Source organism: Ciconia boyciana, chromosome 5 (assembly GCF_034638445.1).
Source record: "Ciconia boyciana chromosome 5, ASM3463844v1, whole genome shotgun sequence".
In the NCBI taxonomy this organism is placed as follows: Eukaryota; Metazoa; Chordata; class Aves; order Ciconiiformes; family Ciconiidae; genus Ciconia; species Ciconia boyciana.
Window position 1 is genome coordinate 82,574,502 of NC_132938.1, and position 21,621 is coordinate 82,596,122.

Sequence of the window (21,621 nt, forward strand, 5' to 3'; positions counted from 1 at the left end):
CGCAAGCAATATCCCTGACTGCCAGGCTCCAGGTCTGAGCCAGAATCAAGAGTTTCAGTGATGACAGATCAGGGAGACATCATACCTCTCAAATACACCTACGTCAGAACCCGCAGTGCCAGAAAGCTCATCTAAGACTTACTCTTTGACACATTCTTTGATGTTTTTCGACTGAGCCGAACCAAGCAAGCAAGCTGGTATTCCTGACATTCTGCAGAAATAAAAAGCACAGTCATGAACAGATTCACTCTCAATGCTTTCTGCCTTGGCTTTGAGCCCATGCCAGCACTTCCTAAAGGAAGTTCAAGCTGCCAGGTCAGAGACTACTTTCTTCCAAGGATCTTTGTGGGGAAAAACCTTTTGAAAAAGCACGAGCGGTCACTGACTATTCCTGCCACCCACATGCTCTTCCACTTCCCCTCCAGCTGTCCCCCACACCACACACACTTGATTAGTGCAGCAAGCAATCGGAAAAATAAAGACCCTTCTCCTTGCACAAAAGCTAACCTTACTAATAAAACATCCAAAAGAAGAAAATACAGTAAGTATATTTTATTTAGCTATTATCTTATGCAGTTCATCACATTTGAATGTAAGCCTTACTAGCTTGCAATTTTTTGCCTCGCCTTTCAATCTTTTGTGAGCTACTGGTGCTGCATCTGCTAATTTCCAATCAGGTGGCTGCTTTTTAACAACAGATTCAATAATTACCACTTACCAGCTCAGCCACTCCATATTTGACCTCTTTCAGGACCCCACAACCCCTGTCCTCTTAACTCGGTGATATACTGCATTTTATTACAGCCCTTTGTTTCAATAGCTTCTTCCCCCTCATTCCTCCGTGTTTCCGTCCTTGGCAGAACTGCACCCAGATGACAAAAATTACTGAATCGCATTAGGTTGTCGAAATTCAGTCTCCTCAGCCTTCAAAATGAATGACCCACTGAGAAGGTAGTGAATAAACCCTTTCCACTGAGGAAAACAGTATAAAAGCCAAAGAAGCAGCTGAATACATATAGACACCCTGCTGATTAATACTTAGTCTAGGAGCTGGCTATAAAGCCAGCTTAGGCTGTCCAGCCATTCATCTGCACGCAGTCGTGAGGTGCAGCAGAAAATACCAGACATAATTGATGTTCCTTACTTCAAAAAAAATCTTCATATCCCCTCTTTCACAAAAGACCCGTTCTTTCTAAGTTGGACAAAGCAGGAATGAACTAGACAACCCAGCACGATTTCCCACAGCTTAAATGAAAAAATGTCAGAAGTGAATAGCTATTATAACAGAAAGCAAGGACGCAGAGAGAAAGCATTATCAGGTATTAAAATCAAAGAGATTTATCTTGGTAACACCTATACCTGCTCGTGTAAGAGCGATTCAGTGTCACCCAGCAGTTCTCCCATCAGACCTTTTAAGAAGTGAAAAGGCCAGGTGTTGGGAGACCTACTACACTGTCTATCTTAGAAGTCTGTGCCATAACTTTGATCTGAATGGCCTACAGCTTCCAGCTGTATGTCATTCAGATGTTACTTCTCAGACCCAAAGGAAGCCCTACCAAATTGACATAACTCTCACCAGCTGAAACAGCCTGTGAAGCTCCTCCATCAGTTTGGTCTGTGCAAAAAGGGCCTGTGAATCTAGAAATACTTGAGAAGGACCCACCTTCAGGAACCACCCACCAGCACAGATCCTTTGCAAATTCAGCCTACAGTTCACCTAACTGGCAAACCCAGTGATCGTAGACTATTTAAACAGTTTGCCTGTGTTCCTTGAGAAACATATGCTTTGCAGCTGACACACAAACAGCTTGCTGTACGAAGCTGCAACCTTAAACACCAAGATATGCCACAAGCAGAATCCATGGGTTTCCACAGGCAATACAGCAGCAGCTTGTTACTACTGCATTACTTACGTCAGCTGCAGCACCTGGTCCTCCATCAAGGAGATAAGAGGACAGATGACAATTGCTGTATATCCAGTGTAAACAGGAGGAAACTGGTAGCACAAGCTTTTTCCATAGCCTTAAAGAAAAAAGGCAGAAGTGAAACATCATGCTTTCTATGCAGCTGTAACATCTTGTTGAGCCCCCCCCCCCCCCAAGTGGTGTTTGTTCTGCTAGTAGAGGAACAAAGATGCAAGATAAATATGGTCAACATCCATTCAATACCCCTCTCTACACCAAGGTCAGTGACAAAGGCTAGGACAGAAAGCAGTCTCAGTCGGGGCACCCTGCTCATATGAGCCACATGAACAGTCTCCAAGTTTGAGTCCTACTCTCCCCAAAAAGGAAAAGATTTTTTGTTGCTTCTTATGATGTAAAGGTAACTTACCAGTTGCCATGACAACAAGATTATCTCTTCTGTCTTCTAAAACAGAATTGATCACTTTCCACTGGACCCTTTAAATTAAACAACGGCAAATATTTTATTTTTGTCACCACACATAATATGTAAATTTTGTGAAACTGCATACTCAGTTGAATTTCAGGTTAAAGAAACCCTTCCAGCAGCCTTAGAGTGTTGTCTTTGCACACTGCAACCACTCAAACACTCCAACTGCTGCAGGTAGTCCCACCAGTGTTACAGGGGGGATGTCTAACAGGACTAAGGCAAGAAACATTTGATGCAGTCATTCACAGAAGGTAAAAAAAGCTGCCCTGTGTCTCCCATATGTTAATAACTGATGCACAAACACTGTGAAAACTACAGTTATCTTTAACACAAGAAATTCTAAACAGGACCTTGATTTTGCCAAACAATTGTCATCTTTTTGTGGTCTCAAGTGTACCTGACTTGTGCAGTCAATGAAAAAATCCCCTCGCCCCTGTTTCTAAAAGTTTACCAAATATTTAAATTGAGTAAAACAGCTTCCCCCCCAAAGTGTTGCTCTTAGGCTGTGTCTTGCACAGAAAGCAGCCCGCCACCAATCATCCAGGAAGATTTCATCCCATTCCCATTGAACTTAAAAACTGTAACAGCAATGCTTGCATACATAAGCACACACTGCATTGAGATTATGCTGTACCAGACAGAAGCCTGTCTCTCCTTAACTAGAGCCACATACAAAGGATAACCAGACTAAGGAAGTTTATCATACAGAGACTAACACCTGTGCAGTTTGTTACTCACTGTTTAACACGCCTTAACTAGGCCTGATACAATAAAGCTTCCATCCCAGCAGGTATGCCATCAGAAGAGTCAAGAAACTCATCCTCTACTATAATACTACAATATTGTGGTTAACACTCCATAAGATTTATTTTGACATCTTGTTGTAGCAAAGGCTGCTTTTCTTTTCCTAGGGATTTTGCACAGGTCCTAGTTTGTCAGGGTTTTTTAAATTAAGTAGTAATTAAAAAAAACATCCCAGTTGAAAGAATGAAAAGAAAATGAAACCCTGAGTGTACATTTTAACAGAAAATATACTTACGGTTTAAAAGAAGAATGCCCAAAATAGGTCTTCAGACACGCAATGTGGCTTTCACTAGGTACTGGCAGCAATGGATCTTTAGTGGGAAAGAGAAGGAAAAAACCTCATTGTGATTAAAATTTTAGGATGACAAAGCACTGTCTTGACAAACAACAGTCTGCTCATGGTTAGTGATGCCATGGGCCTAGGATCTGGGCAGCTCCAGTGAAAAGAGAGATATCAAACTCTAAACATATTTATGGGCCAGAATAAAGGATTAAAAAAAGCAAACAGGCTCCTCAGACTCTGTATGAGGAGGAGAAAGTATGGCTTGATTAACGAGATCATAAAGCAATAGGTATCCTAATGCATAGCCGCGTTATTTGGAACGTGTTCAGATGAGGTACTAGAGCTGTTTTACTAAGCATGCTTTTAAAGACCCTACTGAAGTTACACTAATCAATACCCGGCACTGCAAGTTGCTCACAAAGTCACAGTCCAAAAATGACATACAAGGGGATCCCGATCTTGCTGTGAACACTGAAGAAAAATATTCAAGATGTCTGTTGAAATCTATAATGACCATTCAGCAATAGAAAGCATGACATTTCCACCTAGTTTTTGTCTCTTCGGCAAGCACACATGCCCTGTAACAGCCTGTCTGGCTACTGTTTAGAGAGATGAACTCAACAAAGAAACAATTAACTCATCCATCCCCACCTAGCAGCCCACGTTCTGCTTGGAAGAAGCAGGCAGCTCTTCTCCTGGCTGATGCTGTTACTTTCAGCGACAAGGTCCACAGTCTAACTTACACAACCAGGGAAGGAAACTTTCACACAGTGATGGCCCAAACAAGCCAAGCTGTATTTAACCTTGCATTTCAGCCTCTTTGCCCCCATTTGATTTGTCTCCACAGGGCCAGCTCCAAAGCATTAGGTCAAGATCACCCCCAAGCCAGAATTTCCTAAGAATTCTACCATGAAGCAGCAGTATACAACAAGAGCACAAAAGCACTTAGTGGAGGTACCATCTTCCCCTCTGCTGGGTTCTGAATAGGTCTCCTCAATTCCACATGACCTCCACGTCCCCAGATCAGTTTTAGTCCCATTAAGCATAGGTAACATCTACTGATCATGGCAAGAGTCAACTACGTTTTGCCAAGGACACCTTTAGATTTTCACCATGACAAACAGAGAAGTAATCCTTTCGAAACCCAGATGAACTTGACTTTCTGCTTTACGAAACCAAGCACAAGATGTCGCTGGGCTTCCACCCCTGCTTCTATAGACAGCAGATAATTTTTATTGTGTGTTGTAATTTAAAACATACCCAGACATTCCTCCTCCTCTTCCTCAATGCCTTCATCTTCATCACCATCTGGTGCAACATTCAATTCTGTGTCAGGAGTTTTCCTGGCTTTATTGGACTCAGTTTCAGTTAAAACTCCTTTGGAATCGTCTACATCTTCTAAAGACTGACAAGTCAGGAGAAAATGTTATTTCAGAGCATGAAAGGGTAGATACGATGCACGTCTGAGGTAATATGATATACGGACACATGAGTTTTAATCTGCTTATGGCATAACTTAGATCTATTGGCACACAGCGCAAAGAAAAGCACAACGGTCAAACTACATTATCAGTAGCATTCAAACTCCATGAGCCCTTTCCTGGGTACTGTTACAATGGCTTTTGTTTCTTCTTTGCAAAAAGGTCTTTGAGATTTTGAAGACATTAAAATCTATTTTATAAAACGAGTGGTTGGGGTTTTGGGTTGGTTTTTTTTGACTTTCAACTAGATGAAGGCACAAGTTACACTGAGAAGTGACTTAGGAGGCTAGTCACAAAAAACAAAGGATGGGACCCCAATGTCATGTTACACTCATTGTTTCCAAAACATGGTACTCAAGAGGAACACTAACTAAACCCCTTCTACTCAAGTTAGCTTTTTTTGACCAAAACTGCATTTATGGAAGATTGACATGCAGCACTGAGAACCATCCAGAAGAGACCTGGTCCTTCCCTAGAAAAAAAAATTCTATTTTTTTCCCCCAGATCTTTGAGTCTTGCTTCCTACTTAGCTGTAAGCAACACACTCAACCTTCACAGGTGCACAAGCACACAAACACTTGTGACTGCTCTGGTGGAAGTGTTCAGCCACTTGACTCAAAATGCATATAGCACTCTGGGGGATCAGGAAAAAAGCCAAGGTAAAGAAAAATAAGACAACATCTAAATCGTCTTTTCAGGAAATACAAGTTATACTAGTAAAAACACTTTAGAAGAGGCCTGCAAAACATGGCTACAAAGCCATTTGACCTACAGCCCAGGTTAGCAGCATCTGCAGCACGCAAGCCGCCTGGTCAGCTCAATCCTTTGGACAAGGGTTTGAATGCATGACACTTGGAGCAAATCCGTTTACGAATTATAATCTACACAAATGCAGTAAGTGGGTGGACCAAGTCCAAGCTGGTATAGTCAAGATGCAGCAGGATGCAAGCGATACTGAAGTCTAACACCAGTAAACAGAATTCTTTAGGTATCCACACATTCATCTGTCTTCTGTAAGCAACGCCATTTTGCTTCATATTCCCTCCCCTCAACTACACTATGCTCCACTGTGACCCGAGAGCATCATCATTACTAAAAAAACTGAAAAAGAAAACCCTGAGGCACTCACTTTAAGCATCTCCATTTCTAGTTCTTCATCGCTTTCAATGACACAGGAAATATTTCGTTCGTTGTCTGTGGAGCATGCCTCCTAAGAAACAAAATTATTTTCTTCTTATCAGCAAAGTTATTTCTATTTTACCCACAAGCTTTCAACCTTCTGTACATACTGTAAACCGTTTCTCTGTATGCTCTTACTTCTTACCAAAAATAACTAAGCTCAACATTCAGCTCTGAAGCCTGCCCATTAAAAAAGAAATCTGAAAAATATTAGAACATAAGAAGGCCCTGTAGTAAGAGACAAAAACAGTCATATCACCAGATGTGTGGAAAAACTTGGAACATAAGGCAATTACAATCTGATTTAAGAGGCATCAATCCACATTCAGCAGTCACTAGAAGGACTGCTATTTACAGATCCCTTAGAAAAAGATCTGCTTTTTATTCATGACCAAGTTGGATACGCTCGAGTGCAGAATTTGTCCCCATGCTACAAAAAATTCTTTAATAACTTATTAGCAACTGAAAGAGGAAAACTACTCAGACTATCTAGAGCTTCTGTATTCAGTACTAATCCTTCCAACCACATGACTGAAGAGCAGTCAGTGCTTGACTACCTCCACAAATATTTTCCAGACTGAGCCCTTCTTCCAGCCCACCTTAATATTCTCTCAGGAATAGAACTTGTTAAAATCTTGGGGGAAATTAAAGATGAGATCACTTCCTCTGCTGAGCATCCATGATTAACAAGGGCTTTTCTCATTACCTCAGGCGCAGCTTCGCTGACCAATTCTCCTGCAGCCTGACGTTCCAAGATCTGAAGTTCTTGCTCAGTAATGTCTAGTGACATGAAGTCATCTCTGTCTGCTTTGTCCTTAGGGCTGGCTGCTGCAGTCCCATCTTCCGCAACAGCGTTACCTCTCTCTGCCTCTTCTTCGTTACCGTCTCCCTCCCAGAGGCCAGCTAGTGTAGCATCAGAGCAGATGTTGAAGTCACCTTTAAGTTGGTCAGCAAATTCAGGCATTTCGTCTTTTTGTGCTTCAACAATTGCTGACTCCGCTTCAAGATTTGTTGGAGTTGCACCACAGCTCCTCTCCAGTACAGAAGGGGAACCTGAACCAAACAGCGTGCTTCTTAAGGTATTTACATTCTCTGATAAGTCATCTAGTATTTCTGCAGCCCTAGAAGGTAAAACAAGAAAGTTAAACCAAAATTATGAAGACGGTTACTACATACATCTTAGCCACAAGCTGAACTAAGGATTCTAGAGTAGTCTGTTGCTCCAGATAGTTTGCCCAAAGCTTCACATATAAAGGCTCATCACTAATATGCAGTTGGCATTCCACTTCTGTGAGAAGAAACTTAAATTTCTTTATACTGAAGAAAACCTATAAGAACTCTCCAAACACTCTTTTGTGGTATTGCTGCCACACTTGTATCAAGTCTCCAGACTTCTAGTCATGCCAGAGTCGCAAGTACTTATGAAAGAAGGTCTTGCCGTGCACTTCAGCAAGAAGGAACAGATTGAGCAAAGTTCAGTGTCAAACCCACTGCAATTAGACCAGTGGAAAGCTATGTTCCTACATATAAAGACAGTATTTTCCCATCAAGTGTACCGTGCTTTATTTTCTTGGAAAAGGACACAGATAAGAAACAGCTGTTAACACACATGTATTTTGGTGCGTGAGACCTCAGGGATCAAGAAGAAAACACGGACCTTACAGGTAAAGTAGAGACAGGCTAGCAAAAATCTAACCTCTGCAAATTTTCAAGTTGTCCAGAAGAGTCAGGGATGCGAGAAGCCAGGTCCGTTATCTGTTCAGCTAGCGAAGTCAAGCGCTCCTTCACACCCTCTGACAACATGTCATCTATAGGAAGTGCCATCAGAGTTATTTCACAATAATTGAGGTCTAACACCTATACGCAAGTAAGTTTCATTCGAGTAACTGCATTTCTACAAGATCTACAGCTGATAAGACAGCCTTTCCCAGTGCTTAAAAATCAAGTACACAGAATCAGGCCAAGCTTCCAGGTACTTCAGCACTGCATCTCTTCCAGTGGCCTGTTACACATGCTCACGGAAAAAGGATACAGAACAGGACCGTTACAAAGTGATCCTTCCCCAGTATACCCTCCAGCTTCCAGAAAAGAGCTCCTAACACAGATATGCTGACTAAACCAAAGGCAAAAAATTGCACTTCATATTAAGGGGATAGCACTGCCACTTCTGCCTTTGACACAAAAGTAAAATTCAGCCAGTACAAAAAGGAAACAAACTCGCCCCAGATCCTTTTTCAACCATAAGCTACATGCAATACTTAACTTGCCTTATGAAGCACAGAACTGAACAAAAACTAAGATTTTAGAATCACTTTTCTAATCAAGTAAATAATGCTAAGCTGCTCTAAAAAATCTGAGTACTATTTATACACCTCAAGAAAAGCACTACTTCATAACGTGGGTTCTTTTACGGTCTTATTTCTTCTTAAACTAGATTTTTGTCCCTGCATCAGCAGAATTGAAATTAACTCACTGAAGTGTTTCCATAAACAAACTGGAACAACAGCAGGAATTCTTCCCATCTCTGTATACAGCAGAAACAACATACCAAGACTGCATTCCTACATCATTATGGAAAATAGTTACACAGTATGGTAACCCAGGTCATCTAAGAGCCTTTACAGTCTGCTCTGTCTGGAAGCGATCTCTAATCACCAAGAAGCCAGATCATCCTGATACAAAGATACTATGGAAAAACCTGTTGGGAAATAAAATATTCAATTGTACACTGAATAAATTCCGTATGTTTGATGTATAATTTACCTCTTACACAAAAAAATTTCCGGTCACTGTTATTCATATTTTTCAGTTTTTGATAAGTGATGAAGCCAGCCTGCAAAAGAAAGGAAAAAACGTTAGTACTCAGTACCCTGCAGAAAAACAACATCTTAGAGACTAAACAAAAAAACCCAGAATTAATCCAGCAAACCACAGCACGAATACATTATGAACATGAATTTCTGAGTTGTTGGCCCATGCCGTAGAACGGTCAACGGTCTGCCTTAGCGCATTGTTCTGACAACCAGGTTATGTTTTACAGAATGCTTTGCAAAAGGCAAAGTCCTGACTTGGGGTCCACATTGTAGTGGATACTCTCATATAGATCCCAGCATGGCTATCTTATAAAGTTAACAAGCTCTTAAAAAGCTCTCTGCAAACAGAGAGCTTCAAGTACTCTGCTCCCAGTCTCACCATCTGCTCCACCTCATTCACATTTTATGTAGTGCTCCAAGAGAATAGCTATGAGCCTACTAAGATAGATTCTGTGTGCTTAATATTTCCCTTGATATGAATAATAAGTTCTAACAGGGAAATGCAGCCTAGAGCCAGGAATGTGCTAATTAGGCTACACATGTTAACCAAAGCATCTTAAAGAGGAAAAAGAAAAAAACAAGTTACTCCCTCGTGTTTTCCTGTGAGGCTCCAAAAGGCAGGCCAGGTGAACAGAGCACAGGGAGAAAGAGGCATTGCCTGGAAAGAGCTGGCTACAGCAGCTGCACCAGGCACCAAAAATAGAGCTCCCATCCTTACTGGTCTGGGTCTTAACATGTGGCTAAACTGTTCACTGTTTAAACATTTAACTACACTAGAAAATATGCAATGTTTCCTGAGTCAGAAAAGAAAACAGAGCCCTTTGTCCCACTTCCCTTCCTCTATCTAACCTCAAAGAAATAAAAGCCTGAGGGGATTTTGTTTTGCTGCCATAAAGAAAAATTTTCTCCCAGGAAGCAGGCAGCACCCAGCAGCATATTGGTAAATCCCTTCACAGAACTCTGAACTGCGGGAAAACTACATTATTTTCAAAATGGTGAAAAAGCAGAAACTTCTCAGAGCTGCAAAAATTCATATCCAACTAAATTACTCCTCTTGGTAATCCATACTGTGGCTCTGCTGTATTAGCCACTGGTGAAGGTTGTATTCCTTCAAAGTTGCTTATTAATTTTATCTCACATATTATATTTAGCAGGATTTTGGTTCATAAGCAGCTCAAGAAAGATGACCAAAAACCCCAGTAGAAAACACATCCAAAAGTGCTAACAAGCTACAGTGAATACCTGCAAACAAGGGAACCAAAAAATAAATTACCCACTCTTCACTTCCTTAAGTGATCATTGTCCTTAAATACACGTCAGCCATGTTACACCTACGTGGGATACGCTGCAAGAATTTAGGCTTACTCCATACAGACAGATATAAAATTCAGCCGACTGCTCCATCAAAACTCACTTCCCTGAGGTGACAACTTGAAGTGAGTCCAAAACGGACAGACACTCCTCAGGCATACTTGTTGGTGCCTGTGTTACTTGGCACGTTCAGAGCACAGCAGAACTTCCAGGAGCTCTGCTTCACAAACAGACTTCAATAAAAAGGCAAATCTTGCAATACCATGAAACATTAAGAGCTGAGGACCTCATGGGAGGCTCAAGGCTGCTGTGGAATGGGGTTTCTTTCTTCATCTACATTCAATTTGCTATGTGAAACGTTCACCACAATATCCTCTTCAACCGACCTCAGCAACAAGACAGGTTACCAAGTCAGGTACAAGCAGCACCATCTTCAACAGAGAAGATATGAAGCAGCTCTGGATGAATGCCGAGGTTTAAAAACTTAAGACAGACAAGGAATTGGACAGCAACCTACTTGGTGGTATTTCCACCTTTAAGCATCCCATATCCACAGCAGACCTCAGAGTCTTCCTACATTCATTATATTCTGCAGCAGAAAGCTGCTGTTTTTAATGCCTAACAGCACATTAGAGAAGGAATTTATTGATACGGGTGGAATGGTGATCTCTTCCTGTACGTACATAAGCATCTGTGGCCGCATACAATTTTTGCTCCTCATTGAGTGGAAACTCTTCCCAGTTACTACAGCGGACAGACTTATCCTTCAAAAGCTGCTTGCCAAAAAGGTGTTTTACCAGACCATTTAGACTCCATATCTCCTTACACTTCAGCTGGGGAAAAAAAAACAAAACAGAGGACTTGTTTAAAGGGGAAAGCAATTGGACATGGCAGAACATATTCTTACAAGGGGCAAAGCGTACTTAATCCCTCATTAGAAGCAAAGAGCTCTGGGTTAGTCAGAACAAACTGGTTTCTCAAAGCAGTAACTGTTCCCCAGGCCTAATTCTGCTCTCATCATACTACAAGGTAGTTTGGCCATTTGAAAGCTGTGCTTCCCTGCCCTGAAACTGTACTATTAGAGGACATACCTACATCGTCAAGCTGGAAAGATGGCATTAGGGCCAGATGAGTCCACGCAATGCGAGGTGGTATTGTCACACTACCAAAAATAGGAAATCTGTTCAATGTAGTCTGAGTTGATAAAGTAAAGCCATAGATTTAAATAGCATACCCTCTCTCCTCCAGGATTTTTCTATTACTTGCCTTTCTAATTAGAGAAAGTCAATATCAAACACCAGGAATTTAATATAAACACAGGAATATTAATGTCTGCCTCTAAGTGTCTCATCATCTTTTGCAAGTCCAAAACCAAACGCAAGCAAAAGAGTGCAGTTACAGACCATGCTAACCACTATTCAGTGTGCTGGGAAGCACTTCACCAGAAGTCTCTGGAAGTTACCCCACCACACTGCTGTTTCCAATTGCTTTTGTAATCGTACTTGTCAATGACAGTTGCTACATGCTATTGTCTTAATAGCCAGTTCCGGAAGCTTTCCTTCAGACCCCAAGGATCCAGGACTCACAGGCACAGCCTTCTGCTATTCCAACTTGAGGGCTTTCAAAACATGCGGAACTGTCAAGTCCAACACTGGCAGTACGGCATTATCAGCTCATGCCCTTAAATCCAGTATTGAAAAAACCCTACCAACTGTTCATTTTAGGTTCCCCCAGCCCTCCCCCTTGCATTATGCCATTATACATAACCCTATGCTTTGTTCTCTCAAGTTTCACTTTCAAGTTTATTTTTGGTTTGTTTTCTCTTGAGCAGAAGACTTTAAAGCTGCTATCAGAGATCACATTGCTCATCCTCATAACAAATTATCCTGGAGTCGGATGCTCAGATTAAAAAAGGGGGGGTGAACTAAAAAACTCCAAGTCTGAAAAGAAATAGCTCCTCCTGTTCCCTGAGCAAAACAGTTTAATTTGTACTCCTTCCAACCCACTAGGAACTGAAACCTCAAGGTGGCTCATATGGAGAGCATTGCCCCAGATGCTGATAATAAATTACAGGGCAGGGGGGGAGGGGGGAAGAGGTGTAATTACACAGGGTACATAAAGCACAGAAGAGAGAAAGGTCTAAGTAGTATTATTTCTGGGCATAAATCTCTGTCCTCCACCAGGAAACTACAGTTGTTGCTGTTATCCTACCAAACAAAAAAAAATGCACGGAAGGAAAGAAGTGCATGGAGAGAGCGAGTACAGGTAAGGAAAAGCTTCGCATTTACAAAAAGACAGAAAAATTTTAAGGGACACTCTAGAAATGAGAATGGCAGGACGATTTGGAAGGTAATGAACCTTCTGCTCTCTTCCCTAATAACACGGCACAGATATCCCTACATTAAATGATATCTAACCTAAACCCAACTCAACTGAAATTCAGGGTGCGCCAAATTCAACACTACTTCTAAGCAATGGGTCATCAGGCGCTGCAAACTGCACCCACATTGTTGGAGAGCAGAGGCAACACCAACTTCAGAGTCACAGCAACAAAGGTATGTCTACGGCTCCGGATCATGTGGCAAACACCTCTGCATGGAGGACTTAAAGGAAGACCTTGATGCTTCCTTCCAGCACCAAGCAAGCCATGGCAGGAGGGCTGCCTCTCTTCAGACAGGCACCAGTCCTTCACTGCCTCCGCAGCACTTCTTGCATCTTACATTAAAGGTTCAGTCGCTGCTGGGACAAGTACACCATTGCCAGCAGAACCTCAACTTGACACCATCTGGCAATTTCCGACTCTAAGAAGTAAAGAAAATACATCTGCAGCTGAATTATAAAGCCATATCTTGTAAATGCAAATGGTGATTGGCCTGAAAGAGGACAAGTGTTCATTAAGAACTGGCTCTCTGAAAGACAGTAGTTCTGCAGACTTTGACAGTTTTTAAAACTTTTTAAAACTAAGTGACAATACATCTCTGCTTTATTCTACAAATACATTTGCAATCAGAATTGAAATCCTATGAAGACAAGGAAGCCTCCTTTTCTATAGGACAATAACAAGATTCCCTCCCACAACAAAAAGGTTTTAAGTTTTACTTTCTCATTAGCAACGTCAGCCAGCTCCACAAAGCTCTTCAGTTTGATTTCAAAGTCACTCATCAGCTTCCATTGATCTCCCTCAATTCCTACGCCAACCTTTTTAATTGTTTCATCTTCGAGCAGTCTTTTGAGTCCCTTGGGAAAACCTAAAATAGATTAAGCCCAAACATGAGAAACTAAATACTGGAAGATACCAGAAAGTCTAATGGAAATGACAAAATCCTAGCAAAAAGGCCATCTGCAAAAACCTATGCTTTTAGAGGAAAAGCCCCCAAAGTTGCTCTGTTTATGGGACTGTTTGTACTCTGGAATGACTGGAAACACCAATTGGTTGTAACACATCATCTGCAGACAAGCAGGAATGAAATATTTTAAATATGCAAATGCATTCTGCATCTGAAAACAATTGATTCCAGTAAAAAAATTAAACAACCTTATTTCATTTGTCTTACTGATCATTAAATCACATAACAAAAAGGCAACCTCTAACTGCAAAAGATATTGCAATTCTCAGAATTGGATGTTCATGAAACCAAATGCAATATTATTTTACTATTTTCCACATTGTTCCTTCCCGGTTTTTGCTATTTCACATTCTCAGGAAACAGCTTACACAGTCAGCATGGGCAATCACCAGAAAAACAGATTCTGTGGAGGCATACTCAGTGCTAACCCTGGGCTGGTCCAACAATAGCATTTGGAAAACAGAATTCACCAACCACATCCTCTGCCAAGCCCAGACAAGTCAATCTTGTAAGTAAGAAAAAAGTCTTCAAGGATGTACACAGCTGCTAAGAATTATATTTTGATTTAGCCCAAACTGATGGCACAACAATCCTGGATCAAAGGGTATTTTCAAGTTTACAGGACTGAATAAACACAGGCAGCTTTCATATCTAGTTTTCTACAGGAGGCAACAGCCACAGACACTTCATACTTGAAAAAAAAAGCAGCCTTTTTCTCCCCTCTGTGTTTGTTTCCATTTAAAATTCAGAGCAAATTATTTAAATACATACCTTCAGGAACCCACAGCTGGATACCCTGAATTCATCTCAAGTGTAATTCTAGTACCTACAAACACACAGTATTGCACAAACGCACAATGCTTGGTATCTGGCTTGGTTCCGACTTCAAGTTTCACCTTTTCACTACTGTAACACTTATCTATAGACTTCAACAGTCACTTTGCATCACTGATTTTATTTTTACACAATTATCTCCACACTTTCATGGCTACCACTGACACATTATACAGACACTTTTGCAACTATAGCCTCAAACAGCTATCTTAGCAACTGTGAAGTTGCAGGTCCAATTCAAAGCATTAGGAAACTGCTGTTAAAAAAACCCCACAAAACTGTAGTAGCCTGGTGCTGCGAGATGCAGACAAAGTACAAAGTTGCCAAAGCACCTCAGCCAAAACACAATATGGAAAATCCTCTGCAGAGGTAAACACAGTTGAGCTGAATAAAAGCCTGCAACATATGCAGCTGACTTACTGAACAAATGATTTTCACCTAAGAACATCATCATGAAAACCTTCAAGGTTTTGAAACCTCTACCTTCCCAGTAGAGGACTTGTGTTCCATTTCCACCACCTCATTTCCAGAAAAGTGACTGCATGACCTAAAAAGGTCTAAGTTCAGGACTATACAGAGGCTACAATCTGAGAAACAGGCCACATATTCTTAGAAGTCCATAAGGAAAAAGAGAGTAAGAAATGAAAAGTGATCAGGAATCTTCCTGATAAATGCATGTAATTTTTGTTCTTTAGACACAGTCCAAAAACTCTCCACTCTTTTCCTCCTGCAGAAGAAGCTTTTTTTTCCCCCCAACAAAAAAGTCTTATGCAACTGGCTAATTCTGCTAACATCTACATTTCTGTAGATCAACTGTGTTCCGCATAATAAGCCGAAATTGGCTGCAGTTCCTGCAAAAAGGTTGACACCTCTCTCAGTTCAAAGTGCACCTCCCGTTGGCACAAACAGAAATTTTAGTAAATGATGCAGGAGGGAACACTGTCTTCTGCTCTAACACACAGTAGCCCACACGCAACCGTACTCAGCATCAACACACAAACACCTTCACTTTTAGAATCAAAAGCATTTCAGCTCTTTACGACTCTTCTTCCCTCAGCTTCCTTTCCTCAAATTTTTTCTTTTGTGCACTTGTACCTTTCTGCCTCCCAGATTGAATAGCCGCCGGCAATTAAATTTTCCACCCCATTTGCTATAAATGACAATGGATTGAACACCAACATTAAAATTATCACTATTATACCTCAGCATGCACACCCCAGGGAAATCAGAGACATCTCACAGGCATAGTTTCAATCTAACACTCAAACCAAAGGTTATAAAATTGCAGCCACCTTCCCTCATTCCTATTTTCCCTCTTTGGAAGCTTTTATTCACATTCGTAATGAATTCGGTCTCTGTTGAGCACACCCCCTTCTCTCCCCACAGCTGCATCACACCAGGTATCCAGTATTCTTTCTGAAAGCCAACGTCACAAAATGCAGGTATTAGGAACAAACAGCACAACGGCCATCATTTTTGAGGGTTTTTGTTATTGAAGCCAAATTAAAAAGAAACACAGCCTGCTAAATTTAGGTTTGTTGTTTATTTTGGCACTAAACAGAAAGCTCATTATATGAGCAGGGAATTAAATTTTTAGAACTGAATTAAAATATTCTTTCCCAGAGAGAAAAATAATCCTCAGGTAAGATTCTTTTACCCTGTTCAGAACCCAAAATGCTGTATGCCAGCACACAGGGCAAGACTTGGGCTAAGATCCCCTTGCTATACATAGGCAATACTCAAAGAATAAATCTCTTGATTATAGGAGGGAAAGGGGAGAAGAAGGATGGATTTTTACTATCCAACACAGTATGAAATATTGGCTATTGCTCAAGGCTTATTTCAAATTTAATCACAGGAAACGGAGGGCAACTCACACTGTAACTAATAAGAAGAGAGCAAGTACAGTACCTGACATTGAAGAGATGTGAAACAAATAACACTTCTCCTCAGTTACACATATCTGGATTACAGCTATTTTTGCCATTTTTCCTTTAGTATATGATGGTGGCCATTCAATATCAAATCCAACAGCAGCCCCATCTGATAAACTCTGCCTGAAAAGAAATGGATGTTCTTCATATTTAACTGTTCTTCTACCACTATTTAAAATATCAGGCTTAAGTCATCTTACATAAAGATGATTAAGACAATCACAGCCAGTACATCTTTCCTTTCACACGTACAGGACACAGAAACCATTTTAAAATCAAGACTGTAAGGAGGTGAAATTCCTGCTGGTCCCAAAAGCTCAAGAAACCCTTCAAACTTTAGCAGATCTTACTGTATGCGAACAGGAGTATAGCAAGCCTCAGGAAACAGCCAGATATAAAAGGTGACGGAATTGTTTATATTCCCTTGAAAGCTTGTTCTTTACCTATCCCACGGCACTGAAAGTTCTGTATAGCATTTTTTTCCCCAGTAATACGAGCTGAGCTAGGCAAGAACAGGGGAAAAAAATAATCTATTTGCATCATGAATTTACCACCTTTTCTTCAAACATACAGTTTGAAAGTCCCCACTTATGAATTAACACATATCCTTGATTTCTTACAGCTCATACTTCACCGTGAAGTCACTGAAGTTCGTGGAATTATCCATACTGCGGAAGGCAAAGAACCTGCGTTAGAGCCTTTACTGCTTCTGCTTAAAGGGACTGCAAGGTTCAGCGATGGCATCTCCCATAAAAAGACCAAATGGGAAACTGTAACTGCATAGCACAACAGGGAGGTATTTTTAAACCACCACACACTGTAGACAAACCAGGGATCTCTCTCACAGGGGTAATTCACCATCATGAGAAATAGGTTCAGTTTGCGCTTGCAACCAGTAACACACATTTGCCACGCATAACAAGACAGCCAACACGACCAGATGTTTTCACTGGCTGAACTGCTGACTTCTGGACACATCGAATGCACAATCAGCCAGGAGAAGGAGACAGAGAGAAGAGCCAAGTCCTTTTCAGAAAGGAAAAAGCACTCAAAAGAAAAGAAGAAAAACAGAGTAAGAGCTATTACCTGATGTCTTCTGAGAGAAGGGAACAGTCGCTGGCTTCATAGCTGTAAACGATAGAGCCACAGAACTCTAGGAACGGCAGCCCATCTTCCAAAACGCTCCTCTGAACAGTAGACTTCTGTCGAACATTTGGAAGAGGCTCGGTTACCAGCCACACTTAACCTTGCCACAGAGATGCATCAGCACCGCAACCGCTTCATGCGACTCGAATGCCGTATCCCAGCAAGGCTGGCACCACTGGCTACTGAAGCCTTGCGGCAGAACTGCACTCCACACAAAGGGCACTGTCAACTAACAATAGGGTGACATCCCCCCTTCATAAAAACGTTTGGGTTCAGGCCCCAGTTTCTTTGCTTAACTCCAAGCACTCAGACTAGAATCATGCAGCCTGAGTTTTCACCTCAATTTAGTTCAGCTGGATTCTTCCCACCAGAGAGATTCAGTAGCTTTCCAAGAACAAGGTTAGGGAAAACATCCATTTTTGATAGTGTCAAAAACCCCTCAATGCTACATCAAATGCTGTAGCACTTGCACACCTCGTATTTGAGGAAAAAAAATTTAAAAGTGGACAATAATCTGTTAAGTCATTCAAATCTGGTCAGGCTAAAATCCTCTGACACATCTCTGTTTTGGTACAGCTGTATACAATAGCTCAGTTTCCCCATTTCCTTGAGCCCACATTTCAGCTAGCCCACTTCTCTTAACCCTGCCAGATATAATGTGTGAGGAACTTCAGTAAGTTCTACATAAACTCAATGGATTTAAAACTATGTGCAATATTTAAAAGGAGCGATACCCTCCATCAACCGATAAATACTGCTTTACAAATTGAAGCTTTAAGCACACAAGCTAAGATGAAATGTAACACTCCAGTTGGCATTTGCCCCCTCCCCCCTTCAGAAGCGTATTTACTAACTGTTATTGACTGATAAGCTTACTAGAACTGCAAAACTTCTGATAGCATTGAGCTGCCTGAAAAACCTTCAGGTTGGTTAAAAATACGCAAGTAAGCTACGATGCCAGTTATAGCAAATACAGTTAAAACAATCTCGTCAATCAAAAGAGGCCACAACACACAAAACAGGTTTTAATACAGTTTCAGAAACAGTAAGTTGCCTGGAAGGGCAACTTCTGAAACAAACATACTGCTGATTTTGCACTTGCACAACAAAACATTCCCTCCAGTTAATGAAGGGTCAAAGTTTAACCAAAACTCTTCCTCAGAGAGCTTGTTGAGGCAGGGTGCCACAGTACACAGGCTGTACCACAGCAAGTGAAAGTCATGTTGCTATTAACTGACATTTTTTAATATCCAACTACTAATTTTTTACTCCCACTTTACAGAAGGTAAACTGCTGAACTGACTCTTCTACTTTTCTCTCAATATTTAGTTTTCTAATTGTTAAAGAGTTTCAGATGTTACAGGTGGGGTGCTTTCTAGTGGGAAATTTTATACTGAAACTGCTCATATATGCAAAAAAACCCCAACCACCCACCATCCAAGGATGCATTAACATTCTTAGAACACTAGGGATTGACATAATCTTGATGATCAACTAATTCTTCCGATACCTCTGAGCGGCAAAGCTTTCCGAAACACTGAACATGTGCAAATGCAGAGAGCCAGAGGGCCTTACCAGAACTAACTCCCCTGTCAGGCTACAACACGAGGTCATTGTGTTTTGAGCTCTCAAATTGCGTACATGAAAAATCCCCAGTCCTTGCTGGTGTACAGCCCACAATACTGGGTGAGCAATGCATCAAAAGCTCCCTTATACTTGGGGGGTTTTGCCACTGAAATTCAAGATTGTCAGGAAGAAATTGCTACAGAGATAATAGCAACAGCCTCTGGTCAATACACAATATTTTAATTAAAAAAAAAAGATACTTTAACAAGCTAATTCAACCAGTAATAAGACAAGAGTACCTACACTTAATTACAGTTCACAGGAAAAAAAACAGTTGTAAATGTTCACAAATATCAGAGGCACAGGTCTAACTAAAAGCATGTGGTCCCATGTTGTTTTATTATGCAGCCTGCAACCCAAATTTCCCCCAGGTGATGACATACCTTTTTATCACCCAGAACTCCCTCTTGGTTTTGCATAAGCATCCACTGGGGATATTTATTCTGCAGACTAGTAGTCAGCAAATCCATTTTATTCATTTTTTCCACATTTCTGTTACTTTTACTTAAAAAAAAACAAAACAAAAAACCAGAACAGTCAATAGTTTGCATGGAGACAAGCTGTTACTATCGTCAGGCCGGAACAAGGTTATCAAAGATCACTACCTTGAACTTAAAATGCTTTGTGCACAAAAATGGACATTTACGAAGCTGCCCACATTAAACGGCAGAAGAGCTTTAGGCAGTATGTTCTTGTTCACATGTCAGTAAGAAAAGCAAGAAAAAAAAAAACAGGAAAAACTCTTAAAGTCCTTCTGGGAAAGGAAGTTCAGTCTAGTTTTATGGAGATCAGTGACTCAGAAGAGTACACCTACTCCCATCTCTGACCAACACAGCCCTCATTAATTAGACAAATATATCTGGTGTTTTAGATAAGAGCATAGGAACCAGCCACCTAGCTTAAAAGCAGGCAGCTGCATTTGCTGACAAATTAAGTCAGAAAAATTCCAATTCAAAACAAGAACTATCAGACTCACACAAACATTGCCCCAAAGCCTGCATTTCCTGCACAGGACCTCAGGGCTGTGAGCCCACAAGATAAGAAAAACCACGCAGAATTTCTAGGGCAAACTACAGCCAAACAAGGCATACGCTGCTAAGCTCTCTGGTGCAGACTGGATGATGGCTGAGGTTACTTATGAATTTGCCAGCCCCAGATTCAAACAAAATGAGCTCACCAAGCAGAAGCAGCCTACTCCCAGGGCATCAGGAAGCAGGGCGCATCCCCTGGAACGGGAAGGCACTCCACAGAGAAGTGAGAAGAGATTAAGATTCAGAAGACACGCTGTCCAAAAGAGCAGGAGATTTTCAGCCCTGATGACTGGGGTTTTCTTTCAGGGAAGTGGAGCAGGATGTCCTAGTTGTGAGCAAACAATGACTGATCAGAGATGCTCCAGCTTCTCCCTGGCCTGCTTCTAGTGTGATTTAGAAATCCTCCTGGAGATGGAGCAAAACAGTTCACAAAGAAGAAATTTCTCATCCTGCTTCTTCCCACTACTCCCCAAGTGCCCAATACACTTTAACAACAAAATCAGGCTGCTACTGTCTTCATAAGAACATACTTCTCAGCTGCACTTCCTCACCAACAAGTAAGTACAAATCCTAGGCAAATCATGCTGTTTCAGTTCTTCAGTACTCAAAAACACCTTTTGGTTTTTTAATTGATTATCTAGCCTAGGCAGAATTTTTGCCTTCGTTACCTGTCCACTTCTGCAGTAGCATAACCAATTACCACCTCGATGACAACTTCAATAAGTGTTTTCATACTAAAACAGTCACAAGATAGCCACTAGGACGGTGCCTCAATCAGAGCCACTCTGTTCCTGGGAGCTGCAATTGCTGGAAACAAGAGAAAGCAGCAGAGAGGCTAGAAACAAAGTAAGTGCACCCTGCAGCACCCACATCACCAGCCGCCACCCCACAGCTCTAGCAACACCTTCGCTAAAAAACAGCTAAAAGTTCAAGAGCGCCTTTGGTAACTGCACCGCAGGAGCCCACCAAGGCATCACCCACCTTTCCGGCCTGAAACCATGAACTTGAACCCGTGAGCGCCGAGCACTGCACGGGCAGCTGCCACACAGCGACGACGAGACCGGGTCCTCGCGGGACAACCGGCAGCAGGCGCGGAGCCGCAGCAGAGTCCTCACACGGGGGCCAGAACGCCTTACTTCCTCACGAGAAAACCGCGGCCTCACCGCCCCTCACCTCTGGGCAGCCACGAAGCCGGCACCCCAACCCCACCCGCGCAGCAGGAACCCCCTCCGGGGAGCAGCTTCACCCCCGCCTCCCGCAGAGTAGGAAGGCCCCGGCGCGCACCCTTCCCGGCCGCCGGGGCCGGCGTCCCAGGGAGCCAGCGTCCCAGGGGCCCGGCGGTGCCCGCAGCAGGCCGGGACAGGCAGCGAGACGCGGCCCGCTCCACCCCCGCCGCCGCCCGGGCCTCCCCCCGGGCCCCACGGTGCGCCGGGTACAGAGG

At 42.0% G+C, this 21,621-nt stretch overlaps 1 protein-coding gene across 14 annotated transcripts in view; it reads right to left on the reverse strand.

The window, feature by feature from the left end:
- WRN (WRN RecQ like helicase) overlaps positions 1-21,349 on the reverse strand; it is a 46,846-nt gene extending 25,497 nt beyond the window's left edge. For 6 of the 14 annotated variants that reach the window (XM_072862050.1, XM_072862049.1, XM_072862046.1 and 3 more), the window contains exons 1-16: positions 21,162-21,349; positions 20,327-20,505; positions 19,533-19,653; positions 17,464-17,579; positions 16,355-16,500; positions 13,362-13,510; positions 10,946-11,095; positions 8,902-8,971; positions 7,835-7,946; positions 6,845-7,259; positions 6,089-6,169; positions 4,739-4,883; positions 3,431-3,506; positions 2,332-2,399; positions 1,914-2,022; positions 143-211 (exon numbers count right to left, since the gene is read on the reverse strand). In XM_072862050.1, coding sequence (XP_072718151.1) covers positions 143-211; positions 1,914-2,022; positions 2,332-2,399; positions 3,431-3,506; positions 4,739-4,883; positions 6,089-6,169; positions 6,845-7,259; positions 7,835-7,946; positions 8,902-8,971; positions 10,946-11,095; positions 13,362-13,510; positions 16,355-16,500; positions 17,464-17,579; positions 19,533-19,628 — 1,802 coding nt within the window. In that variant the 5' untranslated portion in view covers positions 19,629-19,653; positions 20,327-20,505; positions 21,162-21,349. Of the gene's footprint in view, positions 1-142; positions 212-1,913; positions 2,023-2,331; positions 2,400-3,430; positions 3,507-4,738; positions 4,884-6,088; positions 6,170-6,844; positions 7,260-7,834; positions 7,947-8,901; positions 8,972-10,945; positions 11,096-12,768; positions 12,928-13,361; positions 13,511-16,354; positions 16,501-17,463; positions 17,580-19,532; positions 19,654-19,754; positions 19,890-20,326; positions 20,586-20,848; positions 20,988-21,161 lie in introns of those variants that run through there. The other 8 variants (XM_072862043.1, XM_072862042.1, XM_072862044.1 and 5 more) reach the window with 8 other exon arrangements.
- Between the last annotated feature and the right edge of the window lie 272 nt (positions 21,350-21,621).